Below are 18289 nucleotides of genomic sequence, written 5' to 3'. Positions count from 1 at the left end.
ATAAGGACATGTTGACAACCCAAAAATAGGAAATCGAAAAAAAAAAACAAGGGAGGTGCATTGTATAGCGCAATAAATATTTTTATTACATGCAGAAAAAAAAATACACTCCAAATTGTCAGCGTGCCAATAGTAAAGAGTAGAACAAGAATACCAGGTCAGAAATCCTCCTCGTCCCCCAGCTGAAGTCACCCTCACATATGTATCTCAATGCTGCTATACCGGTGTGCTGCAGCATCAGTGACTTAACACCTGAGAAGTTTGCGGAGGGCTTAAGTAGTCGCTCATAATTCAGAGCACATCCAGGTAGAGTGTGGCAGGTTGCCGTGAATATAACGAGTTTCAGGAGCGTGCTTCCCTTTCTCAAGCATGCTGGTATGCTTGGGAAAGGGGGACATGGCCCAAAATGCATCATATCCACGGTAATTTACCGCATTCTTCCTGGATGTACTCTGCCCTACAAGTGGCCATCTGTAGAACATGTATGTGTTGTATTTACATAGCTGTGTTAGGACCTGGGGGTGGGAACAGGAAGTAGGAAGTTATGAAGTGAAACTAGAAGAAATTGTTTTTACATGTGGCTCGCTCTCTCTGACTGGAATAAACAAGCTCTTCACAAGATTCATCTGAATATTCATCATTGCTTCTAAAAAATCTACATGGTGACAGAAGTGGGATTGCTGAAACATCATGGCTCAGAATCGACATGGCATACAACCCCTAATCTTTGATAATTACATTCCTGGCTGAAATTCAAAAGAGAATGGGACGTGTACAGCAAGGCAGGACTCTCAGACAACGCAAAAAAGGTACAAGCTTACATTCTTCTCAATTTTGCTGGTTCAGATGCACTAGATAAATATGAGTCATGTGATTTTCAGGATAATGAGGACAGAGGACCTTGATGTCTTAATCAAGAAATTTGCAGAGTATTGCTTACCACAGCATTTTGTGATAGACAGACATGCATTTAACTATTCTCTATTCAGGGAAGCCTATCCCACACCCACCTAACAACTGTCCCCGAGCCACCCCCCATCAAATCATTCCCTACAGCTATTACCTTTTGTACCACCACCCCCTCCCTTTAGAATGTAAGCTCTACGAGCCGGGCCCTCCTTTCCCTTCTGTATCGAACTGTACTGTAATTGTTCTGTCACCCCACTACATTGTAAAGTGCTGCGTAAACTGTTGGCAGTATATAAATCGTGTATAATAATAATTTAATATGATGGCTTTAAAACCTGATGAAGGAATACAATGCTATGCAGCCACACAGACTGCTGGCTAAAGAATGTGATTTTGATGCAATAACAGATGAACTGATATGTGACAGGATTGTATGTGGGATCTATAATCAAGCAGTTTGTGTTCAGTTGTTCAGGGAGAAAGATTTCACACTGGAAACAGCCATCAGAATATGTATGTTGTTTGAACGTCCTGAAAGGGCCACTAAGGAACTAAAAAGAGGCAAAAGTATTTGTGGTGCAAAAAGAACGAAAGGCAATGCAGCAACTGTGGTAGTGAACATTTTACTGAGCGCAACAAGTGTCCGGCTTTTAACAAAAGATGCAACTCATGCAACAATTGGAATCGTTTTGCAAAATGTTGTAGGTCCAAGCCTCAAAATAGAGGTGCGTGGATGACACCATCTAGTCATACTAAACAAAATGTGCACAGAATTAATGAAGTGGAAAGGGATGATCGCCAAAACCGTTTTCATTGTGAAAGTGTGGACCTAATTGCAAATAAGGGAGAAATATTCACCACCCTCTCAACAGCATGCAACAGGTCAAGTTGAAAATTGACAATGGTGCCAAATGCAATGTCATGTCCTTATCCACATTGCACAACATTGACCCCAAAGTTGAAATTGATCAGTCAAATAAAGTAAACCTCATAGCGGTCAAACAATTCAGACACTGGGCTCTTCTACCTTGGATCTATCAGGGGACAAGCTGCTATTCCACATTGTGGACGGAAATGTTAACAGCCTGCTAGGCTTACCAGACAGCATGCCCTTAAATCTAATCCAACTCAATCCAGAAGTACATGCAGTACAACAGGCTCCTAAGATGACCGCTTATGAGGACTTACTTGTGACCCCATATGGGAGATACAAATGCTTACAGATGCCATATGGAATTTCAACTGGAAACAAAGTCTTTCAAAAGATGTATGGAACAGCTCTTTTGCTGGACAGCCATGTGAAATAGTCGTGGATGATATCTTGATTTAGGGATCCTCTATTGAAGAGCATGACAAACGACTTAAATGCGTACTAGACCGTGTCAGAGCCATTAATATGCAATCTAACCCTACCAAATGATGCTTCAGGGTCTCAGAGGTGCTATATGTTGCGCACCTTCCCACAGATAGGTGTCCAAGCTTGACCCAGAAAAAACCAAAGCCATCCATCAAATGCCTGCTCCAGAGGACAAACATGGATTGCAAAGGTTTCTTGGCATGACCAATTATCTCTCAAAGTTCATTCATCACTACAGTGAGATAACATCTCCGCTCCGTCAGCTTCTGCGTCAAGATGCCGACTGGTGTTGGACTGAACAACATGCTGTTGCTGTGGATACATTGAACGCACAATTAACTAGTCCACCTGTTCTACAGTATTTTGATGTGCATAAGCCGGTGGTATTGTCTGCTTATGCTTCCCAGCATGGTCTTGGTGCAGTCTGTCTTCAAGAGGGGAGGGCCTGAGGCTTTTGCATTAAGAGAAATGTGCATGTGTAGGTTATGACGTTTATGCAGCCCTACTCAACCTCCGCAACACACCTAGGGATGGCATCCCTTCCCTGGCACAATGTTTACTATCACGATGAACTAGGAATCCAATTCCCATGGTCCCATTCCAGCTCCTGTCAAGAGTTGAGACTGCTGTTCAGGCTGCTTTATTTACACTCGGGCAAAAAGTAAAGATAAGCCATGACAAATCAGCCAGACGCCTTTGCCCTCTGGAGCCTGGGCAGGTGGTAAGGATGGAGACAACCCGTGGGTTTGACAAACTTGCCCCGGTTCATGGAAAGGCCTGCCAACCAAACAGCTATGCTGTTCATTCTGATGGTAGGACCGCAAGCCCCACAAGTTGTTACTCGATCTGGAAGAGTGTGTAAACCCAATCCAAAGTTCCAAGACTATCACACTGACTTTTATGCAGCATCTTTTGTTTTATATTGTAGTTTGCTATTGTTTCTTGCTATGCTGCACTCCTTGCTGGTTCTATATTACACTTCATTAATTTATGCATATCCTTTCTTTAAAAGGGGTAAGATGTAGAATATGTATGTGTTGTATTTACATAGCTGTGTTAGGACCTGGGGGTTGGAACAGGAAGTAGGAAGTTATGAAGTGAAACTAGAATAGGTTTTAAAACAAGCTCTATACAAGATTCACCTGAATATTCATCATTGCTTCTACAAAAGCTACAGCATCTAAGCCCTCCATTAACTTCTTGGGAATTCAGTCACTGACGCTGCGGCCAGCTTCCTACCTTCAGTACACCAGCATAGCCGCATTCAGATACACGTGTGGGGGTGACTTTAGCTGGGGGATGAGGAGGACTTCTGGCCTGGCCTTATTCTGTTCACTATAGGCACACTGGCAATTCAGAGCATGCGAGTGTATACAATGTTTTTTTTCCCCACTTAATAAAGAGATTTATTGCACTATGCAACACACTTCCTTTGTTTTTCTATAAAGTTCAACATAAAACTTGTAAGGAATATATATTCTATTTTGCCTGCTTTGTTTTTCACATTCTGAATTTTTTCTTCTGTCCAGATAAGGCTGGTGCCATCTTTGAATGTGTCATGGTTATGCAATAGAGTTTGTCGATCAGCATACCTGCCTCCATGTGTTCATCTCTAGAGACCAGCTGACCCTCACCTGACTGCTTTTGTAACCTCTCCTCTAAGCATGGCCCCACCCCAGGCCCTATCAGGGAACCCTATATTAACCTGTGCACTGCAAGCCAGCAGTGCTGATCAACCATTGTGTGTTAGCCTCTGTGTGTACTTGCTGTGTTTCCTACATCAGATTCCTGTTACCGACTTTGGCCTGTTCTTAACTATTCCTGTCTGCTCGTGACCCTGACCTTTGGCGTGTTCCCGACCATCCCTGTTTGCCTGTGACCCTGAACCTTGGCGTGTACTCTGTTGTCCTTGTCTGCTTGTGGCCCCGACCTTGGCTTGTCCCTTACTTTCCTTGTTGTTCCAGCCTGCTGCCTCCTTCCTCTTCTCCTGTAGTCTATGGTGAGCGTGAGCTGTGAGACCCTGGGGGCCGCGACCTGGAGCCAGACGGCAGCGCAGTCCATCCTTACCATTAAAGGCTCTGGTGAACACCTGCTGGCTCTTAGACTCCACGCCCTGGGGAATCTATGCTCTAGCTCCCAGTGGGATCTGTGTCAGTGATCCAGTAGACCTGCTTCCTGAACCTCCCAGGGTTCAATCCGCAGCAGTCAGTCGTAGGGTCCACTACCTTGCGGTGCACTCCTGATCCCAACGGTGTGCATCTGTCACCCAGCCTCTAGGTGACCTGACAGAATGTGTCCAGAATATTACTTCTGTAGCATCCTCCTAGGTAAGTAGCTAGGATGATAGTTAAATTTAGTTTTTAGGCTCCTTAGTAATCATTGGAGCATCTATTGACTCTATTGGGCTGTTCTTGATCCTTCAGGTTGCACTATTTGCCCCTGCTTTTCAGAGGCTTCTAGAACATATGGGGCTGGGAGAGTCCAATGAGCAGCCTGAATATTTTCTGTGCTTCAGCCAATCCATGGGGAGGTGTGCCCAGTAGGTAGCGGAAGAGAACATATATAGGGGCTGAGGTCAGGAGCAGCTGGGCCCTTGGCTTGCTGGAGAAGTTCCACAGCCTCAGGGGCTGCTGCCCATCTGAAGCAGTTCCACTAGCATTTGCTGATGTTCGAGGTTTGAGCTGTGACAGAGCTGGGGGCCTATTCCCAAGTATCTTTGGAGCTAGCTAAGGGATTCCATTAAGGATCTGACCTTGAGAGTCCATTGAAAAATGCCTGGAAGCTGGAAAGTGTGTAGCTGTCCAGTGGCATTGTGAGCATTAATCCCTCTTTTTCAGGAGATTGTCCGGTAGAAGCTAGGAGTGAGTGGCTATCCTGCAGCCAAGCAGCACCTAGAGGAAGCTAGGAACTGTGCAGCTGTCCTGTGACAGAGATGTCTGGTGGAAACTGGGAAATGTTCTGAAGTCCTGTGACAGTGTGAGTACTGACCTGAGCTTAGTATCCTGGTGACTGTGTGCAGTTTGACTTTGGGGTGATAAGTGCCAGTGGTAGCTCTTACTGAGACAGCTTTTACAGGGCCTCAGTTCTGGCCACCCCCCGACCCCCCCCTTGCTCCCTGGCCTAAGGACTGTTCAAAGATAACTAGCCTAGTGAAGTGTCCTCCTGCTACTGTAACAATATGGACTATAATTGCCACAAACAGCTATTCCCTTGCCTTTGTATACCATATTGTCACTCTAGTGCCCAGCGTTATCTGACATCATATTAGTGAGTCCAACCAAGGGGTTGGGGGATTGGTAGTTCCAACAGACGGCTGTTCCCCTGTATGACTACACTTTTGTACTACATATCCCAGGGATCTTTGCTACCACCAGAGAGATTGCTGGGAAGAACTATAAAAGAAACCAGAGACCAGCCTCACGCTCTCTTCCTCCTGGGCCTCGTGTGTGAAGGACCTCTCCACGCAGGGAGAGTGAGGTCACGGCCTACAGCATTCCTACCTGACCGAGAAGGGAACCCGCGCTGCCTTCTGCTATCGGACATCGTGTTGACACCATCTCTACAGTGCAGCTACCCACGCTTCGTGTTCTGTAATGGGGAAGATCATCACAAGCGGATCTGCAGCCAGAACGTCCATTCGGGAGTCGCTACCTGGAAGGCGTTGAATCGACCTTGTTGTTATGAGGGCTGTCGCCCACCTTTGCAAGTCTTTGCTTATTGGGACACTGAACAGACAGCTTTACCTTGGGGACACTTCACTGCATCTTTGTTTGAACACTGTACATAATTCTCTTTAGCTACAGTCATTACAAGATATATTACTGCTCTGTTACTATATTCTATTGGATACAATTAACAAGCTCAGACTGCCAATGAAGACCATCAGATCCGCAACGGGGACATTCTGTCATTGCTACTTGAAGGGGCTTTATTCCATGTTTAGATGCATCTCTCATTAGGATGAGAGGTTTGACAGGCCAGCCTGGGTTCCCTTTCAAGAAGTATTGTCAGTATTGCTGCTTAACTCGTTTTATCCTTTCAGGTTATACTCAAGTGGTATTCTACTGTACATGGGTGTATTTATACCATTCTGTTGTTGCATTCTGTCTCAACTGATTTTTCTTAAGTGGTGGTTCTGCTGAGTTTGTGCCATTACCCTAAACTCAGTTGAATCATTACTTCTTTGTACAATCGACCTTAACTGAATATTCCAGTAAATGTTAATAGAATACAAACACATTGAGTGTTGTCTTATTACTTAAAGGTGTTGCAATAATGCCTGAACCCAGAGTGTCAGGTGGGTCGGAAGGTTTTCAGAGTCACGGCGATGCAGATGAGCAGGTAAATCCAAGCAGTCCCCTAGGGGGCCATGCTACACTACTATTCAGGGTTCCCAAAGTATCCCATACTACCCTAACCACCCCCCTGTTTAAAGTTCTTCAAGCAATAAATTATGAAAAAAACAACCTGTTGTGTTTGATATAAAATATGATTGTTTATTCAGCATTCTTGTTTTACAGACACAGAACTTCTCAAACAAATGCTGTTGGATACAATGGGAACATAGATACAATTGTTGTATTCAGTTGACAGTTCAGTCTATTGTCTTTATAGCTACAGTAAAAACAGGTAAGAGTGTCTCTCAAACTGAAAGCTACAGAGATGTCTGTTAGTCGGTTGTTATGGTAAATAACCTGACATATAAAAGGGGTTGTCAGGCATAAGCTGGGAGCCTCTTATCATGCCTTAAACTCCAAGGACAGTCTGTAAGACCAGAAGGCTCCATAATGCATTAACACCGAAATACTCTCACCTGTAACCAGCCAAGAAGACTCCTGAGTCCTCACATGCTGTCACTGCGTGAGGGGAGTCGGTAACCGGCAAGTGTGACAGGGGACATTTACACATATAAGCAGGGCACTGATCAGTGCCCTGATGATCAGTGCCGCCCATCAGTGCCCTGATGATCAGTGCCCTGATGATCAGTGCCGCCCATCAGTGCCCTGATGATCAGTGCCGCCTATAAGTATCCCCCCCATCAGTGCCACCTATAAGTGCCCCGCATCAGTGCCGCCTCATCAGTGCACATCAGTGGAGAAAAATTACTTATTTGCAAAATTTGTTGATCAGTGCCGCCCATCAATGCCCTGATGATCAGTGCCGCCCATCAGTGCCCTGATGATCAAGGCCGCCCATCAGTGCCCTGATGATCAGTGCCGCCTAGAAGTGGCCCCCCCATCAGTGCCGCCTAGAAGTGGCCCCCCCCATCAGTGCCGCCTAGAAGTGGCCCCCCCATCAGTGCCGCCTAGAAGTGGCCCCCCCCATCAGTGCCGCCTAGAAGTGGCCCCCCCCATCAGTGCCGCCTAGAAGTGGCCCCCCCCATCAGTGCCGCCTAGAAGTGGCCCCCCCCATCAGTGCCGCCTAGAAGTGGCCCCCCCCATCAGTGCCGCCTAGAAGTGGCCCCCCCCATCAGTGCCGCCTAGAAGTGGCCCCCCCCATCAGTGCCGCCTAGAAGTGGCCCCCCCCCCATCAGTGCCGCCTAGAAGTGGCCCCCCCCATCAGTGCCGCCTAGAAGTGGCCCCCCCCATCAGTGCCGCCTAGAAGTGGCCCCCCCCCCATCAGTGCCGCCTAGAAGTGGCCCCCCCCCCATCAGTGCCGCCTAGAAGTGGCCCCCCCCCATCAGTGCCGCCTAGAAGTGGCCCCCCCATCAGTGCCGCCTAGAAGTGGCCCCCCCCATCAGTGCCGCCTAGAAGTGGCCCCCCCCATCAGTGCCGCCTAGAAGTGGCCCCCCCCATCAGTGCCGCCTAAAAGTGCCCCCCCCATCAGTGCCGCCTAAAAGTGCCCCCCCCATCAGTGCCGCCTAAAAGTGCCCCCCCCCCCATCAGTGCCGCCTAGAAGTGCCCCCCCCCATCAGTGCCGCCTAGAAGTGCCCCCCCCCATCAGTGCCGCCCCCCCATCAGTGCCGCCTAGAAGTGGCCCCCCCCATCAGTGCCGCCTAGAAGTGGCCCCCCCCATCAGTGCCGCCTAGAAGTGGCCCCCCCATCAGCGCCGCCTAGAAGTGGCCCCCCCCATCAGCGCCGCCTAGAAGTGGCCCCCCCCCCCATCAGCGCCGCCTAGAAGTGGCCCCCCCATCAGTGCCGCCTAGAAGTGGCCCCCCCCATCAGTGCCGCCTAGAAGTGGCCCCCCCATCAGCGCCGCCTAGAAGTGGCCCCCCCCATCAGCGCCGCCTAGAAGTGGCCCCCCCATCAGTGCCGCCTAGAAGTGGCCCCCCCATCAGTGCCGCCTAGAAGTGGCCCCCCCATCAGTGCCGCCTAGAAGTGGCCCCCCCATCAGTGCCGCCTAGAAGTGGCCCCCCCATCAGTGCCGCCTAGAAGTGGCCCCCCCATCAGTGCCGCCTAGAAGTGGCCCCCCCATCAGTGCCGCCTAGAAGTGGCCCCCCCATCAGTGCCGCCTAGAAGTGGCCCCCCCATCAGTGCCGCCTAGAAGTGGCCCCCCCATCAGTGCCGCCTAGAAGTGGCCCCCCATCAGTGCCGCCTAGAAGTGGCCCCCCCATCAGTGCCGCCTAGAAGTGGCCCCCCCCATCAGTGCCGCCTAGAAGTGGCCCCCCATCAGTGCCGCCTAGAAGTGGCCCCCCATCAGTGCCGCCTAGAAGTGGCCCCCCCCATCAGTGCCGCCTAGAAGTGGCCCCCCATCAGTGCCGCCTAGAAGTGGCCCCCCCATCAGTGCCGCCTAGAAGTGGCGCTCCCATCAGTGCCGCCTAGAAGTGGCCCCCCATCAGTGCCGCCTAGAAGTGGCCCCCCCCATCAGTGCCGCCTAGAAGTGGCCCCCCCCATCAGTGCCGCCTAGAAGTGGCCCCCCCATCAGTGCCGCCTAGAAGTGGCCCCCCCATCAGTGCCGCCTAGAAGTGGCCCCCCCCATCAGTGCCGCCTAGAAGTGGCCCCCCCCATCAGTGCCGCCTAGAAGTGGCGCTCCCATCAGTGCCGCCTAGAAGTGGCCCCCCATCAGTGCCGCCTAGAAGTGGCCCCCCATCAGCTCCGCCTAGAAGTGGCCCCCCATCAGCTCCGCCTAGAAGTGGCCCCCCCATGAGTGCCGCCTAGAAGTGGCCCCCCATCAGTGCCGCCTAGAAGTGGCCCCCCATCAGTGCCACCTATAAGTGCCCCGCATCAGTGCCGCCTAGAAGTGGCCCCCCATCAGTGCCGCCTAGAAGTGGCCCCCCATCAGTGCCGCCTAGAAGTGGCCCCCCATCAGTGCCGCCTAGAAGTGGCCCCCCATCAGTGCCGCCTAGAAGTGGCCCCCCATCAGTGCCGCCTAGAAGTGGCCCCCCATCAGTGCCGCCTAGACGTGGCCCCCCATCAGTGCCGCCTAGAAGTGGCCCCCCATCAGTGCCGCCTAGAAGTGGCCCCCCCCATCAGTGCCGCCTAGAAGTGGCCCCCCCATCAGTGCCGCCTAGAAGTGGCCCCCCCATCAGTGCCGCCTAGAAGTGGCCCCCCATCAGTGCCGCCTAGAAGTGGCCCCCCCCATCAGTGCCGCCTAGAAGTGGCCCCCCCATCAGTGCCGCCTAGAAGTGGCCCCCCCATCAGTGCCGCCTAGAAGTGGCCCCCCATCAGTGCCGCCTAGAAGTGGCCCCCCATCAGTGCCGCCTAGAAGTGGCCCCCCCATCAGTGCCACCTATAAGTGCCCCGCATCAGTGCCGCCTCATCAGTGCACATCAGTGGAGAAAAATTACTTATTTGCAAAATTTTATAACAGAAGCGAAGAAAAAAATATTTTCAAATTATTTTCCATCTTTTTTAATTTGTTTAGCAAAAAATAAAAAACCCAGTGGACCACCACAAGAAAGATTTATGTGTCTCAAAAAAAATAACAATTTCATATAAGTACAGTGTTGCATGACCTCACAATTGTCATTCAAATTGCAACAGCTGAGGATTGGCCTGGGCAGGAAGGAGGTGAGTGCCCGGTATTGAAGTGGTTAAAAGATAAGATACGCGGTTTACACTTAGCACTTTTGAAAGTTGCACCTATTTGATGAATTGATCATAAATGTATTGATTTATTTTTGATATTTACAGTATGCTCCTTAAATAAAGAGACAGCGCACTCACTTCCAGACAATTTTCCAGGTATTGAGCATTCCAATATTGAGTTGCAGCAGGCTTTTTCATCGTCTTCCCCCCCCCCCCTCCTTTTTTTTCAGGTAAGCACTAAGCGCAGATAGTAAAGCTTTTTACTTTTAACACATATCACATACCAGAACAGACATGTGTAATGACAACCAGAAGGTCTTATTCAGTTCAGCCAATACTCACATAATTGTGAACGAGATCTGGGTGACTTCTTTCCACACCATCATCTAGGATGCTGACCACCACATTCTTCCCTGTGTATCCTCTCTGCCAAGCTGCCATAACGTTCATTTCTGACCGGCAGCGGCTGCTTTTATCCCCACAATGCTGAAGAACACAAAAAAAAAAAGGGTAAAAACCCTACAGAATTTTAGATAATCATCAGGCTTTATCATGAAGGCACTACAAAGAGAACTAAGGATGTGCAATGTACAATAGCCAAAGACAGACTTCGAAAACTACAGTAACCAGGGAACTCCATGCTGGACTTCACTATTCTTCGTGCAGCTTTCTAATGCATGAGCCCATCATGAACTTGTTCTGGGAGGTTTCAGGATAATTATCTTGCACAATATAACTCCAGTTTTCATCGACTGGAAGAAGTTCATAGAAACCAAGTTGGACTTAGATTTAAAAGCAGGTATTTGTTAGTACGTGGTTATCAAATCCAAGTTGTATACAAATATATGGCTCAGAGGGTTGGGTGTGTCATTGCCATCATCCCCAAAGAATTAAAAAAAAACAAACAAATATAAACCTCAATATGGGATTTTTAGGGCAATGTAGTAACAACGGTAACAGGTATTTTATTTTTCAAAAAAAAGTGTAAGCCCGGGTTCACACCTATGCGAATTAGATGCGGCTTACACCGCATCTAATTCGCAGGACATTTTAAAATACATTCATATGAATGTATCTGGTTCACATATGTGCGTTGCATTCGCACTGCGCATTGCACAAAAAACGTGTGCGTTTTTTGGGCATTGCGGTGCGAATTACAAGCCTATTATCTCCTATGGGAACGCATCTGATTCGCAGATGCATTGCGTTCTGAACAAGGATTTTCTCTTTCTCCTCACTTCTTCATGATAACTTTGAGTTCCATAATCACATGTAGGAACTGTGCCACCTTGTTGACCCCCCCGACTTAGCCCGTTTCTCGCCCATGGGGTAACCTCTACACTTTTGAAATGCTGTGGCTCTCCTTTTCTCTTTTTCTTTCTGTACCCTCTCCTTTGTGCTCCTGGAATACCTGATGCTTCAGAAACCATGACTCCTCTTAGAGGTTTCTCTGCACCTTTATGCAATCTCCATGACACAGTACACTAAAAATGATGAGACAAGATCACTTACCTTACGCTACTATGGTTGGTTACTAAATATAATGCCCTCCCTATTTACTCAGGGATGCTCTTCTTGTTTTATAATTTGCCGTCTTTTAACCTACAGTACTGTGAGTTTGTTTTATGCAATGTGAAGTAATGTATTTCGTGTTTGTACCTTCTTTTATATAAATTCTAATAAAAAGTTATTGGTAAAGAAAAAATATAATTGGTGCGTGTGTTTGCGTGGGGGGGGGGGGGGGGGGGGGGGCAGAGATCGTTCATTGATATCAGTCAGTGTAGGATGTGCCATTGTGGTTCCAATGAGAACAAAATATACTCCATCATTGGTGACAATGGGTGCTAAAATGATGCAATTGTTGGTGTCAGTGGGGTCAAACTACACCCCATAGTTGTTTTTTAATTAGCTCTTTTTAATTATATAAAATATTTTATAAATATTGACTATATAACATGCAATCATTACACAGGTTTTGTAAAGTATTTTAAGTAACTCCTTCTTTTGAGTCTTGGTCTCTCTAAGGAATGAGGGAAAAATCAAAGGGAGAAGGACCAGTCAATTTTAGCTGTACGTGTAATTTGTGCTTCAGCTGTGTAAACAGGCTTTTTTAAAAGGAAAGCAGGTAAAGTTAGTTTTGCCAACACAAAAATAAAAAAGCCTGGCGATGTAAAGTAAAAAAATATGCAAAATTCTGATTTTTGTTATTTACCGGAAAAAAAGAAAAAAAAAAAAGAGCAAAAGCTATATTAGCTCCGAAGATGACATTTCAAACAAAAACATTCTACTTTCCCTTTAAGGTGAGTTGGCCGGCATTAGCCCAACGCCAGTACAAACTTCACCTTCACATAAGTGTACAATCAACACGGCTGAACGATATTGTCGGCGCACAAGCCACTGTTTACATGAAAGTGAATGGAAATGTATTTTTGGAACTTTCAGACATCTAAGCACTTGGCATACGCAAGTGGGAACTCTATCCTGCCAGCAAATAATGTGTAGATTGGCGTACTTACCAGATACCACATGTTTGACCAGATGGGGTCATTAAAGTACAGGCTGGAATCTGCTCGGATATGCCGCTTCACCCTTTTCTTCACTTGCTGCTGCTGCATCCACTCCACCTGTACGGGAAAACGGAGGAAATCAGCTAGACGTCACATAGCCAAGATAATGGCCATACATTCAATGTAAAATGATAAAATACATTAAAGTGGAACTTTACTCTTCCAATCAACATTGATTATTTTTAATCCTCATGCTGCTGGCATTAGTAAATAGATAGGAAAGTATACAGTGAGATAAAAAAAAAAGTATTTGCTCCCCTGCTGATTTTGTACATTTGCTCAATGACAAAGAAACGATCAGTCTATAATTTTAATGGTAGGTTTATTTTAACAGTGAGGGACAGAACGAAAATATCCAGAAAAACGCATTTCAAAAAAGTTATAAATGGATTTGCATTTTAATGAGTGAAATAAGTACTTGATTCCCTATATTAGCAAGATTTCTGGCTCCCAGGTGTCTTCTATACAGGTAACGAGCTCAGATTAGGACCACTCTCTTAGCTCTGGTTCACACTGGAGCGTTTTGACATGCGATTTGAGATGTCAATTGTCGTCAATGGCACCATCCTAATCAGTGCAATCCCGCAACTGCGGAGCTGCACCGATTTAAAAAAGTAGTTTCTGTACTACTTTTTGCGATTTCGGGCTGCAATTTACATTGTCAGAAACCTGCACAGCCGTCTCTGAAATCGCGGCTGAATTCGGGACCAACATGCAGGAGCGAAATCTATAAAAGACACCTGTCCACAGAAGCAATCAGATTCCAATCTCTACACCATGGCCAAGACCAAAGGAGCTGTCCAAGCGACAAGATTGTAGACCTACACAAGGCTGGAACAGGCTGCAAGACCATCGCCAAGCAGCTTAGTGAGAGGGTGACAATAGTTGGTGCGATCATTTGCAAATAGAAGGAACACAAAATAACTGTCAATCTCCCTCGGTCTGGGGCTCCATGCAAGGTCTCACCTCGTGGAGTTTTAATGATCATGAGAACAGTGAGGAATCAGTCCAGAACTACACGGCAGAATCTTGTCAATGATCTCAAGGCAGCTGGGACCATAGTCACCAAGAAAACAATTGGTAACACACTACGCCGTGAAGGATCTAAATCCTGCAGCGCCCCCAAGGTCCCCCTGCTCAAGAAAGCACATGTACAGTCCTGTCTGAAGTTTGCTAATGAACATCTGAATGATTCAGAGGAGAACTGGGTGAAAGTGTTGTGGTCAGATGAGACCAAAATCGAACTCTTTGGCATCAACTCAACTCACCGTGTTTGGAGAAGAAAGAATGGTGCCTATGACCCCAAGAACACCATCCCAATCGTCAAACATGGAGGTGCAAACATTATGCTTTGAGGGTGTTCTGCTAAGGGGACAGGAAAACTTCACTGCATCAAAAGGGACAATGTACCTTAAAATCTTGGGTGAGAACCTCCTTCCCTCAGCCAGGGTATTCAAAATGGGTCACGAATGGGTATTCTAGAATGACAATGTCCCAAAAAACACAGCCAAGGCAACAAAGGAGTGGCTCAAGAAGCACATTAAGGTCCTGGAGTGGCCTAGACAGTCTCCAGATCTTAATCTCCTAGAAAATATGTGGAGGTAGCTGAAGGTTCAAGTTACCAAACGTCAGCCTGGAAACCTTAATGATTTGGCGAGGATCTGCATAGAGGAGTGGGTCAAAATCCCTCCCGATATATGTGCAAACCTGGGGGCCAACTACAAGAAACGTCTGACCTCTTATTGTCAACAAGGGTTTTGCCACCAAGTACCAAGTCATGTTTTGCGAAGGGGTCAAATACTTATTTCACTCATTAAAAAGCAAATCAATTTATAAAATTTTTGAAATGCGTTTCTGGAATTTTTTTTGAATGGATGGAGGAGTTTGATTTGAATATTAAAAAGGAATTGAATAGTGTTTTTGGTTTGTGGTGCTCAGATACAGTGAAGATCCGCTTTAGGAATATAAAAAAAAAAAAAAAAAAAAGCAGTTATACTTACAAATGTTTTATGATACCTACTAATCATTCTATAGTTAAAGTGGTTGGAAATGAATGAAAGTAAAAAACCTTGTGTACAGCAGCGCCCCCTAATACTTACCTGACCTCCATCTCTTTACCAGCATTGTGCACGAGAGCCTTAGCTCTCTCGGGTCTCTCCCTCCTCATTGGCTGAGACAGCAGCGGTAGCCGTTGGCTCCCAACTATGGTCGATCACAGCCAGTGAGGAGAGAGGGTGGGTGGGGCCGAGCCGCAGTCCGTGTGTCAATGGACACGGAGCAGTGGCTCAAAAGCGAGCCAGTTCAGGTGTCCCCAGAACAAGCTGCTTGCTCTGGGGGCACTAGGTAGGAGGGAGGGACCTAAAGTGCTGGTGAGGGGCCAGAGAAGAAGATTATTGGGGCTGTTCTGCGAAAAACCATGACACAGGACAGGCAAGTATGAAATGTTAAAGAAAATAATTTAATAATATAAATAAGAAAATTGCTCGATTGCCCTATCAACAGTGTCAGTTTTTACAGGTGGAATCCCTCCCGCTGAACTTTTGTATTCTGACAGCAGGTTTCTCCAGGGTAAGCAAATATTGTCTACATATCAGAGGCATGTGTATTGTTCCAGATCTGTTCAGCAATGCAGATTTAAACTTTCCCTCTGTAATAAAGACCTCTCACTGCTGCTCTTTCTCCTTGTGCAGGGTGACTGGTCTGGTCTCCGCCCCCCTCCTGTCGTTTTCTGCAGGCAGTCTGTAGTGGGTGGAGCCTGCTGGGTCCCTCCCACAGCTCTGCTCTCTGCACAGGCTATGTGCAGCACCATTGATAACAGCACCTCTACTTTTACCAGGTACTCTCTGGTTTTGCAAAGGCATTTGGTGCACACAAAGCGGATTTATATCCTTTTGCAACTATTGAGGAATATATTTAAATAAAAGTTTTTATGCCTGGAGTTCAGCTACAAGAAACCGGAGGAGGTGTGGGAACACCTAGGAGAGTTCCCGCTTTATCAGCAAAGAAGAGACCTCACCTCTGTTGTTCCCAACATACATCATAAACCGTCAGACTTTGCAAGTGGTATATTTTTGGCTGACATCCCCAGGATCACTTTGGGACGCGCTACAAAAGAGACCTGAGATACTAGAATGTTATGGCAAGAAGGGAAGTTAAAAAGCAGCAAAATTCACACTTCCTGAAGCTGATTAGATGTAGCTTTACCCTATTAGCATTTATTAAAAGAGACTTAAAATAGAAAACTGCAAATCTTTTTATGTAGTGTTGCTGGTTTATCAACCTACACAGACTGTACTAAATACCGCAATGTATACCACATCTGAAAAAAAGATCATACATAGAAGAATTGCAGTGAATAGACACCTTTCATTCATGTAGTGCTACCGCCCGCAGGAACCGCTGGTTATTTGGGTCTATTTCACCCACTCACAGCATGCACAGCCAGGCACACAGCATTCTCAGCATTCTGCCTTTGGCTCAAGAATCAGTCTAGGGCAGTGGTCTCCAAACTGCGGCCCCAGGGCCGGATGTGGTCCTTTTGCTTGCCTTTATCTGGTCTTTGGGCTCCCCCACTGACACCAATGTTGGGGAGCACTATTCCTCCCACTGACACCAATGTTGGGGGGCGCTATTCCTCTCACTGACACCAAAGCTGGGGGGCACTATTCCTCCCACTGACACCAAAGTTGGGGGGCACTATTCCTCCCACTGACACCAAAGTTGGGGGGCACTATTCCTCCCACTGACACCAATGTTGGGGGACACTATTCCTCCCACTGACACCAATGTTGGGGGGCACTATTCCTCCTATGAATACCAATGATGGTGTCAATGGGAGGAATAGTACCTCATCATTGGTATTCATAGGAGGAATAGTGCCCCCCAACATTGGTGTCAATGGGAGGAATAGTACCTCAACAATGGGACTCTATTCCTCCTAATAATGCCATTGAAGGGGCATTGTTTGCTCCCGTTGATGCCAAGGCCTTTTCTGCTCACACTGGCCACATTTCGGCCTCCTCAAAGTCTGAAGGACAATAAACTGGCCCTTTGTTTAGGAAGTTTGGAGACCCCTGGCCTAGGGGTTTTTTTTTTTTTTACTTCTGGTTTTATTAAAGAACGATGAGTTTGGATGGGAAAAGCATGGGATACCCCAAAACTGTTAAACTTGAGGACTACTACATTTATTATTGTTCTGCACAACTCTTGAAATCCTTGCACAACTTTGTCTGCATTCTCCCAGCAAAGCACCAAAGAATCCCCAGTTGCCTGTGACCTGTACTTCACTCTCAGTTCCATGTACCTTACTGTCAACCCTTGCAGCACTGGGGTCTTGTACTCATTCAGCCACTAGGATCATTGGTTGCCTAATGCCAATATCCCTCCAGGCTCTCTCTAGCGATGGAGACTCACACCACCTCTTGGACAACTTGGGCTCTCTCCTACAGCTTCCCATTGGCTCTATCCTGTGAGCTCTTTCCTGCCCCCCTGGATTCTTGGCTGCTTTTTAATAGACCCCCCAGTTAAGCCTAGCTGGAACCTCAGCGTCTTCAGACTGGCTTTAATTCCCGCCTTCTGCTCAAGAGGGAAAGGCCCCCTTAACAGGAGCCTCCTCTAGCAGGTTGGACCCTGAAACACTGCACCACACCCACATACTGCAAGCTGCCCTTGCTGCACAGGACTCAGACTACTTATGGACCCTTCCCAACCTTCTGAGTACATCTCGTCAGGAATTGGCTGAAGTTCCATAAATATTCAGGCTGCAGTCTCTGCTCTCCCTCCCACTATGTTCTAAAAATCTCTAGAAGACAGGGAGAAGCAGCAAAGCAACAGTACAAACAAATGGCAACCACCCCAACCTATAACTGGCCTTTGCAGCAAGCAGCAAATGGAAGGGCGACACATGTTAAACAAAAATCACTTATCAGCCAGCAACAAACTGAATTGACTATGTCTAACAGTTCATGTGGTTTCGTTTTCACACATTTGCAAATACATGCATTAGCTGCAGAGGTCACCTCACGGCACCCCAGTCTACTGCAGTCCTATCTAAATATTGAGAGTCTCCAAAGTTGGAGCACATACAGTATATAATAATGGTTCGCAATTTCTCAATGGGATTAAGGTCTGGGGAGTTTCCGGGACATGGACCCAAAATTTCAATGTTTTTTTCCCCAAGCCACTTGGTTATCACTTTTACCTTATGGCAAGGTGCTCCATCATGTTGGAAAAGGCATTGTTCCTCACCAAACTTTTCTTGGATGGTTGGGAGAAGTTGCTCTCGGAGGATGTTTTTGTACCAATCTTTATTCATGGCTGTGGTCTTAGGCAAAATTGTGAGTGAGCCCATTCCCTTGGCTGAGAAGCAACCACCACACATGAATGGTCTCAGGATGCTTTACTGTTGGCATGACACAGGACTGATGGTAGCGCTCACGTTTTCTTCTCCGAGGTTTTTTTCCGGATGCCCCAAACAAAGGGAAAGGGGA

At 47.2% G+C, this 18289-nt stretch overlaps 1 protein-coding gene across 2 annotated transcripts in view; it reads right to left on the bottom strand.

The window, feature by feature from the left end:
- PCSK6 (proprotein convertase subtilisin/kexin type 6) overlaps positions 1–18289 on the bottom strand; it is a 338484-nt gene that overhangs the window by 195375 nt on the left and 124820 nt on the right. For both annotated transcript variants that reach the window (XM_073618353.1, XM_073618354.1), the window contains exons 3-4: positions 12750–12857; positions 10576–10719 (exon numbers count right to left, since the gene is read on the bottom strand). In XM_073618353.1, the coding sequence (XP_073474454.1) occupies positions 10576–10719; positions 12750–12857 (252 nt within the window). The remainder of the gene's footprint in view (positions 1–10575; positions 10720–12749; positions 12858–18289) is intronic.

This window comes from Aquarana catesbeiana, linkage group LG03 (assembly GCF_042186555.1).
Source record: "Aquarana catesbeiana isolate 2022-GZ linkage group LG03, ASM4218655v1, whole genome shotgun sequence".
NCBI lineage: Eukaryota > Metazoa > Chordata > Amphibia > Anura > Ranidae > Aquarana > Aquarana catesbeiana.
Note: the sequence above shows the minus strand (reverse complement) of the source record. Positions and strands in the feature narration are given on the sequence as shown.